The sequence below is a fragment of the Cetorhinus maximus genome, chromosome 25 (genome assembly GCF_964194155.1).
Source record: "Cetorhinus maximus chromosome 25, sCetMax3.hap1.1, whole genome shotgun sequence".
NCBI classification, from domain to species: Eukaryota; Metazoa; Chordata; class Chondrichthyes; order Lamniformes; family Cetorhinidae; genus Cetorhinus; species Cetorhinus maximus.
Window position 1 is genome coordinate 7,153,457 of NC_135903.1, and position 19,777 is coordinate 7,173,233.

At 43.5% G+C, this 19,777-nt stretch overlaps 1 protein-coding gene across 1 annotated transcript in view; it reads left to right on the top strand.

Moving 5' to 3' along the window:
* The first annotated feature begins 5,996 nt into the window (after positions 1-5,996).
* The window catches only part of LOC144667840 (ADP-ribosylation factor-like protein 5B), a 36,485-nt gene continuing 22,704 nt past the window's right edge, over positions 5,997-19,777 (top strand). The window contains exon 1 of the mRNA XM_078529359.1: positions 5,997-6,053. Coding sequence (XP_078385485.1) covers positions 6,008-6,053 — 46 coding nt within the window. The 5' untranslated portion in view covers positions 5,997-6,007. The remainder of the gene's footprint in view (positions 6,054-19,777) is intronic.

Genomic DNA, 19,777 nt, shown 5'->3' on the forward strand with positions numbered 1-19,777 from the left:
GATGTTGAGATTGCAAGGGGCTGTGAGCGTCTCCAGCAGTGACTGCTACATGGCCAGCATTGCCGAGGAGACTGCACAACTGCTCCACGGTCCAATTAAATGGTGGTGGACTTGAAGTCTGTGCCGGGGTGGGGGTGGGTGGGGGGGGATGGGTAAGGTATGGAGCATTTGGGTACCCTTTGGTGCCCCCGTGTTGCTTGCGTGGGTGGGCAAACTTGGAGCCCGACCCCAATCATATCACTGTGGCTGTGCCTGATCTGTCTCAGTTGCAGAGGCCTGGTCGGTTTATACAGGTGTCCCTAATGCATGGCCACTTCCCTCGCTTACCTTGCCCCTTGCCTCGATTGCCCGTGTGTGGAATGTAGCAGAGGAAAGCATGCTACCACGTGAGCCATAGCTGACACATGTATAAGTGGGGTTCAATTGTGGAGCTTATCAGCAGGCACTCCCTGGCAATTATCCTGGTGGATCTGACCTGCAGATTTTCAGACCCAAGTAATTTTAGCAGGTATTGCGAAGGTGTGGTGACTCTGGCATTCATTTATTTCAAATGGTCATGGGCTGGCTCTGACTGTCCACCCCAGTAATCTGTTAGCCTGGCAATCAAACCCTAAATCCTCCAATTTATCAAACACAGAGAATCAGCAGCAAAAACAAAAATAGCTGGAAGAACTCAGCAGGTCTGACAGCATCTGTGGTGAGGAACACAGTTAGCGTTTCGAGTCCTTATGACTCCTCGGGACTCGAAACGCTAACTGTGTTCCTCTCCGCAGATGCTGTCTGACCTGCTGAGTTCTTCCAGCTATTTTTGTTTTTGTTTCAGATTTCCAGCATCCGCAGTATTTTGCTTCTAACAGAGAATCAGCACGTGTGCTCCAGTCTCTCAGAATACAAACTGAAAAAGATGTCAACGTAAAGCATCTGTTGGGAGGCAGTACAACCACTCAGCTCAGTCACATTCACATGACAGCAGCAGGAAGCGAAGCACTCACGGCCACAGGTGACTCCTACCTCAACGAGGAAACAGAATGTTCTACCAGAAACTTCAGAAAAATAGGTTTGTGGCTGCAGCTTATCTTTCCTCCTCACTGTGACTCATCTGTTACTATTACTCTGCTAAACACAATGAGCACTGGACCAGGCTTGTTCCTGCAAAAGTCCCACCTCTCATTTCCAATCATTCTTCCAATCGCATTCAGTTTTAGAGTCATAGAGTAATACAGCACAGAAACAGGCCCTTCGGCCCATTGTGTCCATGCCGGCCATCAAGCCTAGCTATTCCAATCCCATTTTCCAGCACTTGGCCCGTAGCCCTGTATGCTATGGCATTTCAAGTGCTTATCTAAATACTTCTTAAATGTTGTGAGGATTCTTGCCTCTACCACCCCCTCAGGCAATGTATTCCAGATTCCAACCACCCTCTGGGTGAAGCAATTTTTCCTCAAATCCCCTCTAAACCCCCTGCCCCTTACATTAAATCTATGCCCCCTGGTTATTGACACCTCCACTAAGGGGAAAGGTTTCTTCCTATCTACCCTATCCATGCCCCTCATAATTTTGTACACCTCTATCAGGCCCCCCCTCAGCCTTCTCTGCTCTAAGGAAAACAACCCCAGCCTATCCAGTCTCTCTTCATAGCTGAAACGCTCCAACCCAGGCAATGTCCTTGTGATTCTCCTCTGCACCCTCTCCAGTGCAATCATATCCTACCTATTGTGTGGCGACCAGAACTGCACACAGTACTGCAGCTTTGGCCTAACTAGCGTTTTATATACCTCCAACATAACCTCCCTTGTTTTTTTTCCCCTGACCTCTCATCTGGAAGGCTCTGGCTCATGTTCAGTGCGTATCACCAGGCCACTGAACTAAGGAAAGCATTGCAGCTAAGTGGAATTCTGACCCCATCTGAGATCCACACAGGAGCCATTGGATTGAACTGGCGTTGCCAGTAGCACTACCTAATTGAGTAAGGGGTGCTGGATTGCTGGCCTGGTCACATCCTCCTCATATCTCCCTTAAAAGTTCTCCTTTTAGTTGACCTAAAGAAATACTGTAAAAACCAACTCAAGTCAAAAGCTGTTAACTCCATTAAAAAAAAGGCATACCTAGGCCAACAGCCCAGTGCTAAGGGAGTGCTGCATTGTTGGAAATGGTTATTTGGATAAGACATTAAAATGAGGTTCTGTCTGCCCTCCCAGATGGACACAAAAGATCTTACGGCACTAGTTGAAGAAGAGTCAGGGAGTTTCCTCCCCTGTGTCACGGTCAATATTTATTCCTCCACCAGCATCACTGAAATTAATTATGATAAGAACGTAAGAACGTAACCCGTTCATGCGTCACATTACTGTCTGTGGGATCTTGCTGTGTACAAATTAGCTGCCATGTTTCCTACTTTACAACAGAATTTCATTGACTGACAAGTACTTAAGGGACATCGGTCGTGAAATGTGCTAGATACATATAAGTGGTTTCCTTTTAACTGTCAGGAGGAAAATCCTCATACAAAATTTTATCTATTTGGAGTGGTCTTCTGGATAGAGTCAGAGACTTGGATTGATGTTGATGGGATGAATCTAAGTGGTTTTATTTTGAAAAATATACTTTATTCATAAAATATCTGAACGAGCATCACAAAACATTTCTAAATCACCATCACAAAAAGTGCAATCAGGTTCAACTTTTACACATGGGTCACGAGGTGCTTCAATACAATCAATGAATATTACAGTCATTTCAATATGGTCATTACAGGCAGTCAGACAGTGCAATGGGATTGGAGTTATCGACATACATCATGTTGCACTCTGTGGTGTTTCAATACAATTATGATACGTTTAGTATTCACTACATACATTCATTGTGAGTCGTACAGCCTGAGGGGTCTATACCTTTCCCAGCCCCTCAGGTCTTAGACCTTTCCCCATTGTGCCTTTGTTTTATTGCTTTATTGTTTTAAGTGTTTTATTGTGAATGGATGGACTGTGATGGGCAGAATTGCACCCCCCCCCCACCCCCCCATCGACTGTATTTATTTTGTAATCTTGTAAAAACTTCGGCTTTAAGGTGAAACTTCCTGATGCACGAGTGCTTATGTGAAAGGAATGAAAACATTGAGTGCAGATGGAAATAGGTTAGTAGGGGTTTTACATTTGTAGGTTTGTCAAAATTCCCACCTATGGAGCTGTTGGACATCTCACTGTACATTGTTACAGGAAGCAGCGAAAAGCCTGTGAACAAACCAGTCCTGTCTGACAATAACTTCATTGAAGTGTGAGTGAGCCTGTTGGCAGAATGACAGTTAAGTTACCTGCAAGGACTGATTGTAAATCAGAGGTGTAAGGAGAGATGACACACTGGAAGAATCATCTGTAGACCAAACAAATGGTGTGTGCTTTCAAGTATGTTTTCAAATGGAACACTTCACCGTGACTTGCAAATTTATAATGGGCACTGCATTTTATGAATGGTATCAATTGAAGCCTTGAAGAGGTTTGCTAGAATTGTACCTACGCTGTTGAAGCTCCCATCTGCCTGCAACACCGCCTACCCTCCCCCTCCAGGTAGATGTAAAACATCACGATTTTGAAGAAGAGCAGGGGACAATATTTATCTCTCAGTCAACATCGCAAGAATAGGTTACTTGGTAATTATCACTATTATTTGTGGGAACTTCCTGCACGCAAATTGGCTGCTGCATTTCCTATATTACAACATTGGCAACATTTCAAAAAAGTACCTCATTGTCTATAAAGCACCGTGAGACGTTTGGATCTATATAAACTTCACTTTCTTTTCTTTCTTGTGCATTCCCAGTTTTTATTGTTCCACCATTGACAGCCGTACCCTTCAGGTGCCAAGGCTCTTAGCTCAGGAATTCTCTCTCTAAACCTTTCTGCCTCTCTACCTCTCTCTCCTCCTTAAAACCTTCCTCTTTGACCAAACTTACAACATTTTGCAGTGCCTTATATTTTATATATATGTATTAACATCTTAAGATATTTTTATGGCATTGAAGATGTGACATAAATGCAAATTTCTGTTATCACAAGCCTGGAATACTACCTACCTTGGATTCAGCGGGGACTGGATGCAAGATGGAATATTATTATTTACCATTATAAGATTATTTTCTTTAATGTTCTTTATTTATCCAAAAATATACTTTACTCATAAAATTTGTGACAGTACATTACGAGACATGTCAACTTGAAAATTACAGGAAGTGCCATAAAATTTGACTTGTCTCCACACAGTGTGTTCCACTCCTCTGTGCCTCTATACCATAAGACCATAAGACATAGGAGCAGAAATTAGGCCATTCGGCCCATCGAGTCTGCTCTGCCATTCAATCATGGCTGATAAGTTTCTCAACCCCATTCTCCCGCCTTCTCCCCCTAACCTTTGATCCCCTTACCAATCAAGAACCTATCTATCTCAGTCTTAAATACACTCAATGACCTGGCCTCCACAGCCTTCTGTGGCAATGAATTCCATAGATTCACCACTCTCTGGCTAAAGAAGTTTCTCCTCATCTCTGTTCTAAAAGGTCTTCCCTTTACTCTGAGGCTGTGCCCTCGGGTCCTAGTCTCTCCTACTAATGGAAACATCTTCCCCACGTCCACTCTATCCAGGCCTTTCAGTATTCCGTAAGTTTCAATCAGATCCCCCCTCATCCTTCTAAACTCCATCGAGTATAGACCCAGAGTCCTCAACCGTTCCTCATATGTTAAGCCTTTCATTCCTGGGATCATTCTCGTGAACCTCCTCTGGACCCCCTCCAGGGCCAGCACATCCTTCCTGAGATACGGGGCCCAAAATTGCTCACAATATTCTAAATGTGGTCTGACCAGAGCCTTATAAAGCCTCAGCAGCACATCCCTGCTTTTATATTCTAGTCCTCTCGAAATAAATGCCAACATTGCATTTGCCTTCCTAACTACCGCATCAACCTGCAAGTTAACCTTAAGAGAATCCTGGACTAGGACTCCCAAGTCCCTTTGCACTCCAGATTTCTGAATTAAGTACAATTGTAATTCTCTTGATATTTACAGTGGGCATTCCATTTCCGGGCACACAGCCCTACAGCAATAATATTTCAAATTGAAAAATTACAGAAAGTGCAATAGAATTCAACTTTCCTTCACAGAGCATGTTCCTCTCGGAAGTGCTTTAGTTGTGCTCCCTCTAATAATAAGGGAGCACCTTGGTTAGGCTTTTACTGTTTTGGTTGGGAGGGGGACATTCCTCACAATGCACGATTCAGGGAACCTCTTTTATAATCGTGATCAATAGGCATACAATGCTAGCCAATGAGCTTTGAACTGGCCACGAAGGGGTGGGGTGTGTTGCTGACGCTGGTGGGGGGGGGGGGTGCTGTCGATGATTTGGATTGGCCGATAGGGTCGGTAGGCGGGGTCAGGAGGCGTGGGAGGGCTCAAATAGAGGGAGTTGCGGCTTCCTCCGGCAGTGACCGTCTGACGGGCTGGAGGAGCTGAGTGAGGAGGGAGGGAGGGAGGGAGGGAAGGAAGGAAGGTGCTGCTGCCGACCTGCAGCCGCGTCGCGGGGCCTCAGCTGCGCTTTTGAGTGAATTTTCCAGACGGGGCACTTTTTATTTGTCGCATTGGCTCTTTCTCAAAAATCGGAGGAGTTTTATTTTCCCCTGGAAGCTGCCGTCCGACACCCCCCCCAACCCCAACCCACCCTCCCACCCCACCCCACCCCACCTCGGTGGGCAACGCGTCCGCCTCTGGTCGTCCTCAGCCCCGCATTGGATTGAAATAAACCCCGGTGGACTGGTCTTTTTCTTCTGTTTTGGATTAGGCCTCAAGAGTGCCGAGTTGGTGGAAAACAGACTTTGTGTTTGTGTGTGAGGGAGGAGGGGGGGCAACAGCTAAACAAAATCTCCCCCCGTCTCCGGGTTGGTGTTTACCCCCCTTTGTTCGGGTCTTGTTTTCAGTGGATCCGTGAGACGCACAAACCACATCGAAGAGGGAGACGGAGGAAGATGGGGATGTTCCTGGCCAAACTGATGGGACTTTTCTGTAACCAAGGTAAGAGCGGCCCCCCCCCCGCCCCCGCCCCACTCCGTCCCCCGCCCGGCATTTTGTCCTTGGTGGGGGTGCCGGCCCCTGCACTGACCACCCTGTTAAAGCCAACTCACTGACACCAGACCCGCCTCACGGGCTCTCTCCTTTCTAAAAATATCTTGGTGTTTTTGTTTTGTTTTGTTTTTTTCTCTCTCTCTCTTCCCCCCCCCCCCCCCCCCCTCCCTCCTCTGTGGTTGTTGGGAATAACTTTAATCCCGAGGGAAAGGGATCCAGAAAGAGTAAAATCCCCAATTCCAGCGAATTATCCAACCAGATGGACCTACAGACTCTCAGCGGTAACGGGGTAAAATGTAACAGTTTCTCCATTCATCGTAACTTTTTTGTTACTTTTTTTTATATATATAGAAAAGACTAAAATTTAAACATGGTACCAATGTTTCTAATAGCTAAAGGATGCACTTTTAACCCCCTCCTCTCTCTTTCTCCCCCCCCCCCCCAAAAGACCCAAGAAGCTGGCGGTTACTGTAAATTTGGATTTTACATATGTACTTTTTAACATGTTTAAATCGCCTTTTTTGAAATAATTTAACAACGATGGAAGAATTTTTTTTAAAATGAAAAGCAGAAAATGTTAGACCAGCCTGCAGGTCAGACAGCAACAATGGAGAGGGGGATAGGATTAATGTTAATACAAGAGCCTTTGTCAGATCTTTTGAACTTTTTTAAAAGCTTGTACGAGTGCAAATTATAGTTTGGCTCTGTAAACAAGTAGGAGAGGGCTGTTGGTGAAGTAATAACTACCTGGGAATTAGAATCTCAAAAATGTAAATGTTTGGGTGGAGAGTGAAGTTTTCAGTCTCCTGAATCTAAAGTGAGATTAATTTTTCTTTGAGATTGGTATAGACAGATAACGTTTAAGTTTTGGTCACAGGATCCAATATCTGTTTGAAGCTCAACAGATAACTTGGAATTCAACAAGAGAGTTGGCAACTCTGTTTCAGGCTTCTCCTTGTGCATATATTTTGACTCCTTATTTTTAGAATTCTTTCACAAATTACATGCTTGCGTGAAATCATCGAATAAGTTGGAGGGTCAGTAAGGCAGCTGACAGGTGAGAGCTGATGTAGGAGTGAGGATAGGGAAGAAGCTGGGCCTGGTTTGGTCAGCATAAACTGTGGAATGGGTGAGGTTGCTGGTGTGACTGTCCACACTGAAGAGGATTGACTATTGTGATGTAATTAGCACACATCTGATCGGACAATGGACCATTGGTTACTGAGAGGGTCAAATGTTTTAGTTTAATAAAGCGCCCATTCATTCAGATAACTACTTAAACCTGGCACCTGCTAATGCTGTGAGACAAACTTATTATACCAATTTAAGCCTGACAGGAAGATGTGAAACAGACTTGGTGATTTCTTTCTTTCTCTTTAGGCTTTCCCTCTTATCTGCCAGCTGTGGCTCAATTTGTAGCGCACTCACTTCTGAGTTAGAAGAATGTGGGCTCAAGTCCTGGAATGGGACTTTTAAAATCAAACAGGCACTCCAGTGCTGCAGTGATGGAGCACTGCACTGTCAGAGGTGCCATCGTTGAGATGAGACATTGAAGTGAGGTCCCATTTGCCCCCTTGGGGATGTCAAAGATCTCGCCACACCATTTCAAAGAAGAGCAGGCGAGTTCTCCCTGATGTCCTGGACAATTTTATATCTCTCAATCAACTTCTCAAAAATAGATTATTTGGTCTTTACCATGTTGTTGTTTTTGGGGGCTTGCTGTGCATAAATTGGCTGCTGAGTTTCCAGCATCGTAATGATGACTGCATTTCAAAAGCACTTCATTGTCCCAAGGCACTTTACAGTCAACCTGTGGTCCTGAAAGATGCTATATAAATACAAGTCTTTTCTGCTTTGTCTTGATCCCCAACCCTCCCACTCAATCTCCTGAAAGTATGACATTGGGAATATGATGTCTCAATTTTTGCATTAGATTATTTCATATATGCTCTGCCACAATTAGACCACCTAAAACTCTTAAATTGGACAAAAGAACTGGTGTCAGAAGCTAAAGATCAAACCGCACCAAACCAGAATACAATTGATTCAATAACTTGAGTGCTTAGTTCAGTTTGGAGTTTGGAAGACAAACTTAAAGTGTTATGAATTAACTGTACATGTTTGAATGTTTAATAGAAGTCTTGCATGTAAAAAGAGAGCTTGCATTGATATAGCACCTGTTACTACCTCAGGACGTCATAAAGGACTTTTGACTAATTTGAGGTACCTTTTGAAGTATAGCCACTGTTGTAATGTAGGAACCCTTTACTGAATGAATAATTACTATATATTTGCTGAGAGTTTCATTGTCTCTTAATGGATTCGCTTTCCCCTAGTTGCCCCATTTAATCCAAAACTACATTCTTATGAAAACTCTCACGTTCTTTTTATAGAACGTCTTCAGAATTATGCAGGTGTGAATTAGCACGGTTGGTAAAAACAGTTTCACTGATGCTGCCAGCATTTGTGAACCTTTTTGGTCCAATTTATTTGAAGGAATGGTGGCCGGGGGTGGAAATCATACCTGTTGCCTGTCGATGCTGCTGACTTGTTTTTCTTCTCACATGGTTAGGCTTAGCAGATGGTGGGCTTCTCCTTGTCCAATAGCAGCTGGGTCTCATCTCCTCTGTAGTTTGTATTACATTGGACACTGTCTGTGTTGTGACTGAAAGTGATGGAGGAGGTGGTAATCCATTCAGCTCAGCTGGGTTGACATGGGGTGGTTGGGGATTGGAAAGAGTAAAATTAATGCCAGTTTAAAAAAAAAAGTTGCAGAAAAAAATTGTTTAGTACTCTTGCTGAATTATGTTTGCAAAAACTATTGCTGGCTGGGAATTTCATCCACCCTCTCCAGTTTGAGGGATTTGACAATTTTGCCCATCACCCAATTCATTTTCTGTTCAAGAATTCTGTTCTAATTGACGTTCCTTTTAAATACTACTTGAGAGGAATGCATGTTCCATTGTCTTTAATTTGCTGTTGGTTAAATTTGTAACATTGTCCCCTTTCTCCCCCCAAGGCTTGTAAATGAAAAGCAGGACAAAATAACCAGTATATAAGTATACACCAAGATACAGGCAAAAGTTCTACTCCGCTTTGCTTGCTCCACTTGACAGGCGATGCTTTTTGACCACCACCCATCTGCAATACTTGAGGACTGTCAATATTTAAAAGTTACTTTAACTTAGACTCTCAAAATTCCACCCTAAAGCGATCCAATGGTATAGCTGCATGCAGTGGACCTGCTGCTGAGTTTCTTGGCGCATATATTGCATAGTATTCACAGCACAGATACTGGTCATTTGGCCTGACTGGTGTTTGTGCTCTGTATGAACCTCCTCCCACCCCTCCTCACCTATCCCATCAGCATAGTTTTCCAGTCCTTGCTCCCTTGTGTGTTTATCTAGCTTTCCCTCTGGTTAAAATCCACATTCTGTCACAAGTTAAATCAATTCATATTTTGTACCCTAACTGCAAAAGGCTGTGTATTCCAGTTTCAAATTGCATTTTTAAAAAAAAACAGTCTGGAATTTAATTTGTTCTTGTAGAGCACTGGTTTACATAGCATTCCTTTGTGCTATTTTGATGCTTGTTAATCAGTTTAAAACTGGATGACAAGTATGTTGAAAGATAACAAATTAATTTTGCATAAGTCCATTAACCAGTTTGCTAATAGCAGGAGCAGATATCCAGAGTGCATTGTCCTGTATATACTACATGGCCATTTCTTGCACGCTTTTAGAATCTGTCTAGTAGTTAGAGGTAAATTCCACAGTTACAGTAAAAACACAAAGGTGGGGTGAGGCAGCAGGGTTAAAAAAGCCAGCACTTCTGTAGCTCAGGACATCACAAACTGTTTTGCAGCCAATCAAGTACTTTTGAAGTGTAGTCACTGTTTTGAAAACACAGCAATTTGCACAGAAAATGAGTGCAACACTAGAGAATTTCCATGCTTTTCTTTGAAGTGGTGATGTGGGATCTTTCATACCCACCTGAGTGAGGGCAGACGGACCTCAGTTTAATGTCTCATTCGAAAGGTAGGACGTCCGACAGGGGAACATTCTCCCAGTGGAGCATTGGAGTGACACAGTGGATTGTGCTGCAAGTTCTGGAGTGGGACTTGAACTCAAAGCTTCTGACTGAGGTGAGAGTACGACCCACTGAGCCACAGCTTTGAAAAGTTATGAATGAAAAATTGGGGTACAATTAATGTTTGCCAGCCATTTGTAAACAATGTTGCCCCTCTGTTAGTGGGCTGAGTGCTCAGCTTTTGAATACACGCAGTAGTTTGTACTTTTGCCACTGGCAGTACTGTGCCTCCAGATCTTGGGCAGGACAGAGAATGAGCTCCAGGGTTGGAAGCTCCCCTTCACTGGAGGCTCGAGCCCTTCCTCATGCATATTGCCGACTGTGGCTCAGTTGGTAGCACATTTGCTTCTGAATCAGATGGTTGTGTGTTCAAGCTCAGCTGCAAAGGTTTAAATACAAAAACCTAAGACTGACATTTCAATGCAGTACTGTGGGAGAATTGCACTGTCAGAGGGGGAGTTTTTCAGCTGAGATGTTAATCCAAGGCTCTGGCTGCCCTCTCGGGTGGCCATAAAAGTTCCTGCGGCACTATTTTGAGGAAGAGCAGGGGAGTTATCTCTGGTGTCCCAGCCAATTTTTATCTATAAATCAATTCCAATGAAAGCAATGCACTGATCTTTATCAAATTGCTGTTTGTAGGAGCTTGATGTGCATACATTGCTACATTTCCTACGTTACAAGAGTGACTACACTTCAAAGTATTTCATTGGCTTTAAAGTGCTTTGGGATTTATATAGTGTGTGAAAGGTGCTATATAATTAAAAGTCTTTTTTTTTGCTTGCATTACTGCTGTGATGTGAAATGGACAGAGTAAGTTGCAATGTGAATGGAGTAAGATCACCAAGGCTCCTTAGACAGCCAAACCCATGACCGCTACCATCTAAAGGACAAGGGCAGCAGAGACATGAGAACCACCACCATCTGGAAGTTCCCCTCCAAGACACTCACCATCCTGACTTGGAAGTATATAGCTGTTCCTTCATGGTTGCTGGGTCAAAACCCTGGAAACCACACTGGGTGTACCTACACCACATAGACTGCAATAGTTCAAGAAGGTGGCTCAGCACCACCTTCGCAAGGGCAATTGGGGATTATCAATAAATGCTGACCTTCCCAGCAGCACCCATATCCATTGAATGAAGGAAAAAAGGGTGCTATGCCCGTTATAGTAACATGAATAAGGGAAGACTGGTAGGCAGCTTAGTTGCTCATTCAGGCCATTGAAAGGCCTGAAGGTGGATAAATCACCTGGACCAGGTGGATTACACCCCAGAGTTCTGAAGGAGATAGCTGAAGAGATAGTGGAGGTGTTAGTGGTGATCTTTCAGGAATCATTGGAGTCGGGGAGGGTCCCAGAGGACTGGAAAATCGCTAATGTAACCCCCCTGTTTAAGAAGGGAGTGAGACAAAAGACGGGAAATTATAGGCCGATTAGCCTGACCTCGGTCGTTGGTAAGATTTTAGAGTCCATTATTAAGGATGAGATTTCAGAATACTTGGAAGTGCATGGTAAAATCGGGCAAAGTCAACCTGGTTTCATCAAGGGTAGGTTGTGCCTGACAAATCTGTTAGAATTCTTTGAGGAGGTAACGAGTAGGTTAGACAAAGGAGAGCCAATGGATGTTATCTACTTGGACTTCCAGAAGGCCTTTGACAAGGTGCCGCACAGGAGGCTGCTTAGTAAGATAAGAGCCCATGGTGTTAGAGGCAAGGTACTAGCATGGATAGAAGAGTGGCTGTCTGGCAGGAGGCAGAGAGTGGGGATAAGGGGGTCCTTCTCAGGATGGCGGCTGGTGACTAGTGGAGTTCCACAGGGGTCAGTGTTGGGACCACAACTTTTCACTTTATACGTTAATGATCTAGATGAAGGAACTGAAGGCATCCTGGCTAAGTTTGCACATGATACAAAGATAGGTGGAGGGACAGGTAGTATTGAGGAGGCGGGGAAGCTGCAGAGGGATTTAGACAGGTTAGGAGAATGGGCAAAGAAGTGGCAGATGGAATACAACGTGGGGAAGTGTGAGGTCATGCGCTTTGGTAGGAAGAATAGAGGCATAGACTATTTTTTAAATGGGGAGAGAATTCAGAAATCTGGAGTGCAAAGGGACTTGGGAGTCCTAGTCCAGGATTCTCTTAAGGTTAACTTGCAGGTTGACGCGGTAGTTAGGAAGGCAAATGCAATGTTGGCATTTATTTCAAGAGGACTAGAATATAAAAGCAGGGATGTGCTGCTGAGGCTTTATAAGGCTCTGGTCAGACCACATTTAGAATATTGTGAGCAATTTTGGGCCCTGTATCTCAGGAAGGATGTTCTGGCCCTGGAGAGGGTCCAGAGGAGGTTCACGACGAGAATGATCCCAGGAATGAAAGGCTTAACATATGAGGAACGTTTGAGGACTCTGGGTCTATACTCGATGGAGGGATCTGATTGAAACTTACAGAATACTGAAAGGCCTGGATAGAGTGGACATGGGGAAGATGTTTCCATTAGTAGGAGAGACTAGGACCTGAGGGCACAGCCTCAGAGTAAAGGGAAGACCTTTTAGAACAGAGATGAGGAGAAACTTCTTTAGCCAGAGAGTGGTGAATCTATGGAATTCATTGCCACAGCAGGCTGTGGAGACCAGGTCATTGAGTGTATTTAAGACTGGAATAGATAGGTTCTTGATTGGCAAGGGGATCAAAGGTTACGGGGAGAAGGCGGGAGAATGGGGTTGAGAAACTTATCAGCCATGATTGAATGGTGGAGCAGACTCGATGGGCCGAATGGCCTAATTTCTGCTCCTATGTTTTATGGTCTTATGGCCATAGGTGTTCTCAAACTGCCTTTTGAGGGAACTGAATTAAACACAAGTGATTTAAAATTGCTCTCTAACCTTGAACAGCAAATGAGGGAGAAATTTCAGACTATGAATCTAGTGTTATAATCTTTTATTCAATCTTGACCAGTGGATTCCATCAGATGACATTGTCAATGTTTCAACAGGACTAGCACCACGGTATTCTGGACTGCATTTGATTGCCCCTTTACAGCAATCCAGAATCATTTGAAAGTTGATTTGCTTTCTACCTTCGGTTGACGGAGCATTTAAAATGCTTTGTCTTATTTTTCTGATGTCTGTACTTGTTGGTAAGTGACGTGCGTATAACTTGATGTAAATCTTGCACCGATGACTCATTAACATGTCCTGTTTGCCATGGCAGCATATCTTGACATAGCTGCTCTGCTGTGACTTGTATGCAAATGTGAGATTCTTTATATTGTCAACCAACCGGTTTTGTGCTTGGGGGTCAACTCCATTGAAGCTGCCTCCAGATTGTGATCCTCTAGAACAACCCCTGTGATCCTCTGTAGAACAATACCCAAGCATCAAAAGAAATTCTACTGTTAGTGAAATCTGTGGTGACCTGGTGTGTGCCTGGACTTTGTTGGAAGCAGTGAAGAATGAAATTCTGTGATTAAAGGGGTTCGAAATAGCCTAAAAGGCAAGCCTGAGTGGTTTATAGATAGTATCTGACCTCTGAGATTAGATTGTACTCTTGGCCCAAGAATAGTATATACTCTCAGCTACACAAAAGATTCTTTTTTGTATTGGCAGTGGCTGTAGATCACTGATCTGTGATGGCTTTTTCATACAAAAGGATTAAAGATTGTGCTATAATTACATAAAGTTTAAGGAAATCTGGTTTGATTTCTGGTAATGCAACGGCTGACTTTTCAGAGTGAAAGATATAATATTTCTTCAGGAAGGTTTTTGAGGACAATCCAGCAGCTTTCATGCTTCATTGATCACAAGCAACCAGTTTTAACAGGGTGGAATCTTAACTCATGGTACCTGGCATACTAGCCTGGTGCCATAGCCTCCAGGCTATTCATTAATAGGCAGTCTGATTTGTAAGCTGGATGATTTATGTTACAGGCTTGAACATTCCCTTCATCTATATTTATACAGCAATCCTGTTCTTTCCTGTTGAAAACCCATTGTTTGTAGCTTCTGTTGTACCCTGGACTTTTAATGTGGCTTTGTGTCACACTATGGAGAAGAGAGAATCTGAATGAATACTCTGGGAGGACACAGCAGATCTGTCGGCATCTGGAAAGGAAGGCGACAAATTAATGAGATCCTTTTGTCTTTTTCTGACTCAGGACATCCCTGTCCCCTGTGCCTGCCTGAGCAGGCAGGAATTGCTCTGCTCAATTCCAGAAATAAACTTAGCACAGTTATGTGGCAATCGTTAAAGTCCGAACATGATCATACACTAAATCATAGTACCTTGATCTGCCAGGAAGCCAAGGGTAAGCAAAGTCACCCCGGGAATTCTGGTGTACTTTTGAAACCAGTGGATCATCTGGGAATGACGGGGCTGTAACTTGTACACTACTACTGGTGTCGGGGGAAAAAGTCAGGATTGTAACTGGAATGATTCCTGCAACATTTCAGATACCCTACAATCTCCATAGAAATTGAAGTGGATTAAGATTCTTTGCACATTTCCAACCATTCCATCCTTAATATTACACACATTAGAAGAATGACATCTCAATCTTAAATATCTTCATCTCTTGAAATTACTACTACTCTGCACAGTGCCCAGAAAGACTTATAGCTCCTCTCTCGACCCCAGGATGTCACAAAGCGCTTCGCAGCCAATGAAGTACTTATTTTTCAAGTGTCGTGATGTAGGAAGCATAGCAGTCAATCTGTGGTGATGTGGAATTGAATAGATGGGGGAATATTCCTTGTTCAAAGTGCCTGTCCGACTCAGACGTCAGCTGTTAAATGTTGCTTTTCAAACTGCCAGGCGGAAGGATGGTAAGGCACCCTGTAATATGCCGGGGTTTTCCTCCTCTGAACAGGAAAGCTCTGGTTGTAATTGAAGTTCTGTCTGTAGTTGTTTGCAATCCACCTCCGCCCCTCGGGCCCACTGGCTCCAGACATACTAACTTGAGGCAGCCAGGAGACAAAGCAAACCTAGTGAACACTGAAATGTATGTTTACTGCAACCAGATTTGGTGTTTGGAGAGTTTCTGGTATCCCCTGGGTTATATTGAACTGGAGGATCTTCTGGGGCCAGGTTCCTTAGTCAGGGACTCAATTACTCGAATGTCCTCCAGCCCAGCATCTCATCTTCCACTTACCATAAACACTCATTCAAAGCTTTGCTGCTTGTAACCTATCCTGCATTCAAAGCTTATTCGGCCCTTGCTGACTCCTGCCTGATGTGGACCTTGCCTCCAGAAATTTAGCAAGCAGGACCGTTGCCGGTTATGGAATTCTGTGGAAGGGATCATACTGTTCAAATGAATGGTCTCCATCCTGTGTAGGCATGAATGCTTTGGCTACACTGCTTCAGGGAGGTGTGAACAGCGCCGAGAGAATCTGTTTGCCTTCCAGTGTACGGCTTCATTCACACGGGTCCCAGGTGCCATCTCAACAGTGGGTTTCATACTGGCACTAATTAGCTGCTTGGCACAGAAGCTGCTGTCAAGTCATACTGCCAATTTTCTGTACTGTTCCACCCTTCAAATCCCCTGCAATAGGCGAGCTTCGTTACTGCTTGGATTTGATAGATTAAAAGTCAAATTGTTCCTTCAGAGCTGTACAGCTTTGTATTTAAAAGCAACAATGGCTTGGATCTGTTAAGAGCCTTTAGGATAACAGGGACAGCCAAAATCATTCTTCCCACTTTGAGTTGGAGTAGCACCAGAGATACCACTATCCTCACCCAAGCCAAGGGAAACTTGATGGGGGAAATATGTTTCCACTTATGGGTGAGACCAGAACTAGGGGCAATAAATATAAAGTAGTCACCAAATAATCCAATTCAGGAGGAACCTCTTTACCCAGAGTGGTTAGAATGTGGAATTCACTACTCGAGTAATTGAAGCAAATAAATGTTGATGCATTGAAGGGATAGCTAGAGATGCACACAAGAGAGAAATGAATAGAAGGATATGCTGATAGGATTAAATGAAGAGGGCTAGGAGGAGGCTAATGTGGAGTGGCAAAGATTTGTTGGGTCAAATGGCCTATTTGTGCTGTAACTTGGTTGTAGTTGAAGAGGTCAGCACATGCATTGGGAAGGCAGCCACCAACTTTTGCTGACTAGTGGGCATGGAAAAAAACAACAAATTGACCTGCAGGACTAAGATGCTTATCTACACATTGCTGTTTGGCAGCCAAGCCTGGACAACTTAAACCTACCAAGAAAAAAGGCTGAAATTTCCATCTCCAGTGACTACGGCCATCCTCAGCATTACTTGGAAAGACCAAGCCAAGAAGGAAGCAGTCCTTTCTAGGGCAAACATACCAAGCATGCTAGCACTAACCAAGTAAAAGAAGGCTTTGCTGGCTTGGGCATGTGCACATGATGGAATATGGCCAAATCCCCAAGGATATGCCTTGCAGGGAGGCAGTCTGTGACCAGAGACTAGTAGGGTGTCCAAAGTGTGATTCGAGGATGCTGTCAAGAGACGTGAAAGCCCTCCGCATCAATCACTTCAAGTGGAGAAGCACTGGTGACAACTGATTCAAATGCAGCACCAGGCAGAAATTTGCCACCAAGATGACATGGTTTTGGAAGTTAGCCCTGCAAACAAGGCATCACCAGAGAACATCCTGCACCACTGGCAAGGGACAACTTCACTTGTGGCAGATATTGCCTTTCCAGAATTGGCTTGTTCAGAAGAGCAGTAGATGACTTCATCTGAACTTGAATTCTGAGGCTGCAGTTAAGGCTAGAGATTGTGAAAATAAGAGAATTAAAGGCCCCTACCTTGTTAAGAATGCTGCATGCATTCAAATGAATTGATGGCACGAGCAGATTTAACTGGGTACGACCTAATTGCCACTACAGAGATGTGGCTGCAAGGTGACCAAGGCCGGAAACTGAAAGTTCAAGAGTATTTGGCATTTAAGAAGGCAAAAAGGAGGTGGGGTCAGTATGTTAGTACGAGAGGATCTTTGATCGGAAGATCAAGATATAGAACCAGTTTGGATGGAGCTAAAATAGCAAGAGGCAGCGAATTTTGGTAGAAATTTATGGGCCACTAAATCGTAGTGGTCATGTCATGTAATGTGCAATATAAATAAGGAAATTAGAGGTGCGTGTAACAAGGGTAATACAGCAATCATGGGGGACTTCAGTCTGCATACAGACTGGGGAAAAACTAGATGGCACTAATGCTGAGGACGATGCATTATTGGAATGTATACGCAATGGTTTTCTAGAACAATGTTGAGGAACCAACTAGAGAATGCTCAATACTAGATGTAAAATAGCTCAATGAGAGGGCATGTTAATAATCTCATTGTTAAGGAGTGTTTGGGTAAGAGTGACCATAATATTATAGAAAATTACATGGAAGTTTGAAAATGATGTAGTTCATTCCAAAGCTAGGGCTTTTAATCTAAAAGGAAACGATGAAGGTATGAGGAGGCAAGTTGGCTGAGGTAGATTGGGGAACCACATTAAAAGTTATGACGGTAGACAGGCAATGGCTAGCATTTAAAGAATTAATACATGGTTTGCAACAAATTTACACTCCTTTAAGACCCAAAAAGCCAGCAGGAAAAGTGATCCAACCATGGCTAACAAGAGAAGTTAAAGATTCTATTGGATCAAAGAGGCAAGTAAGGCTGCCAGAAAAGTAGTAAGCCTGAGGATTGGGAGCATTTAAAAATTCAGCAAAAGAGAACCAAGAAACTAAGAGAAATTAGAATATGAAAGTAAACTAGTGAGGAACATAAACTGACTGTAAAAGCTTCTATAGGTACATAAAAATGAAAAGGCTAAAAGACAAATGTGGGCCCATTCAAGGCAGATAATGGCAATAAGGAAATGACAGAGACTAAACAAATACTTTGTCTTCACAGAGGAAGATACAAAAGACCTCCCTAAAATGTTGGGTAGCCAAGGGACCAGTGAGATTGAGGACCTGGAAGATATTAGTATTGGTTTTAAAAAAAAAAATAGTAGTACTGGAGAAATTAATGAGACTCAAAGTTGGTAAATCCCCTGGACCTGATGATCTACACCCTAGTGTGTTGAAAGAGACAGCTGTAGAGATGGTGGGTGCATTGGTGATTATCTTCCCAAATTCCCCACATTCTGAAATAGTGTCTGCAGATGGGAAGGTAGCAAACATAACCTTCCTAAGAAAGGAGGGAGAGAAAACTATTAGTCTGACAACAGTTGTAGGGAAAATTCAAGAATCTATTCTAAAGGATGTGATAACTGGTTGCTTAGAAAATAATGGTGAGATTGGGCAGAGTCAGCATGGATTTATGAAGGGGAAATAATGTTTGACAAACCTGTTGGAGTTTTTGAAGACGCTCCTTGCAGGATAGATATGGGAGAACCAGTGGATGTGGTGTATTTGGATTTTTGGAAGGCTTTTGATAAGGCCCCACACAGGAGGCTAGTAAACAAAATTAGAACTCATGGGATTGTGAGCAATATACTGACATGGATTGAGGATTGATTAACACAGGAAACAGTAGGGGTAAACAGGTCATTCTCAGGTTGGCAGGCTGTTGACTAGTGGGGCATGGCAAGGCTCAGTGCTTGGGCTGCAGCTATTCACAATCTATGTCCATGATATGGATGTGGTGACCAAATATAATATTTCCAAATTAGCTGATGACACATTCCCACCAAGTTTTGTAAGTTGTGAGAAGGATGCAAAGAGGCTTCAAGAATATTTCGACAGGCTGAACATGGCAGCTGGAACATAATGTGGAAAAACGTGAAGTTTTCCACTTTAGTAGGAAAAACACTTTTTAAATGGAGGCAATGGGAAGTGCTGATGCCCAAAGGGACCTGGGTAACGTTGTTCATAAGTCGCTGAAAGCTAACATGCAGGTGTAACGATCCAGTTAGGAAGGAAAGTGGTATGTTGGTCTCTATTGTAAGGAGATTTGAGTACAGGGGTAAAGAAGTCTTGCTGCAGTTGTATAGAGCCTTGATGAGACCATATCTAGAGTATTGTGTGGTTTTAGTCTCCTTACCCAAGGAAGGATATACTTTCTATAGAGGGAGTGCAATGAAGATTCACAAGACTGATTCCTGAAATGGGAGGAAAGATTTGAGGAGACTGAGCCTGTATTTTCCATAGTTTAAAAGAATGAGAGGATCTCATTGAAGTGTATAAAATTCTTAGAGCTTGCCAGGGTGGATGCAGGAAGGATGTTTCCCCTGGCTGGAGGGTAGAACCAGGGGAGTGGGTTTCAATGAGAGGTAGGCCATTTAGGACTGAGGATGAATTTCTGCAGTCAGAGGGTGGTAAATCTTTGGAATTCTCGACCGCAGAGGACTGTGGAGACTTGATCATTGAGTATATTCAAGACAGATTTCTAGATACCAATGACGACATGGGATAAAGGGATAGTGTGGGAAGATGGCATTGAGGTAGAAGATCAGCGATAATCTTAATTAAATGGTGGAGCAGGCTTGAGGGACTGAACGGCTGACTCCTGCTCCTATGTTCCACTTCCTATCATCTCTTGCAGATGGAAGGATGCAAATTATCTTTGTAGATTAGGTTATCAAAATCTAATCAAAATCAATGCATATCCTCGTAC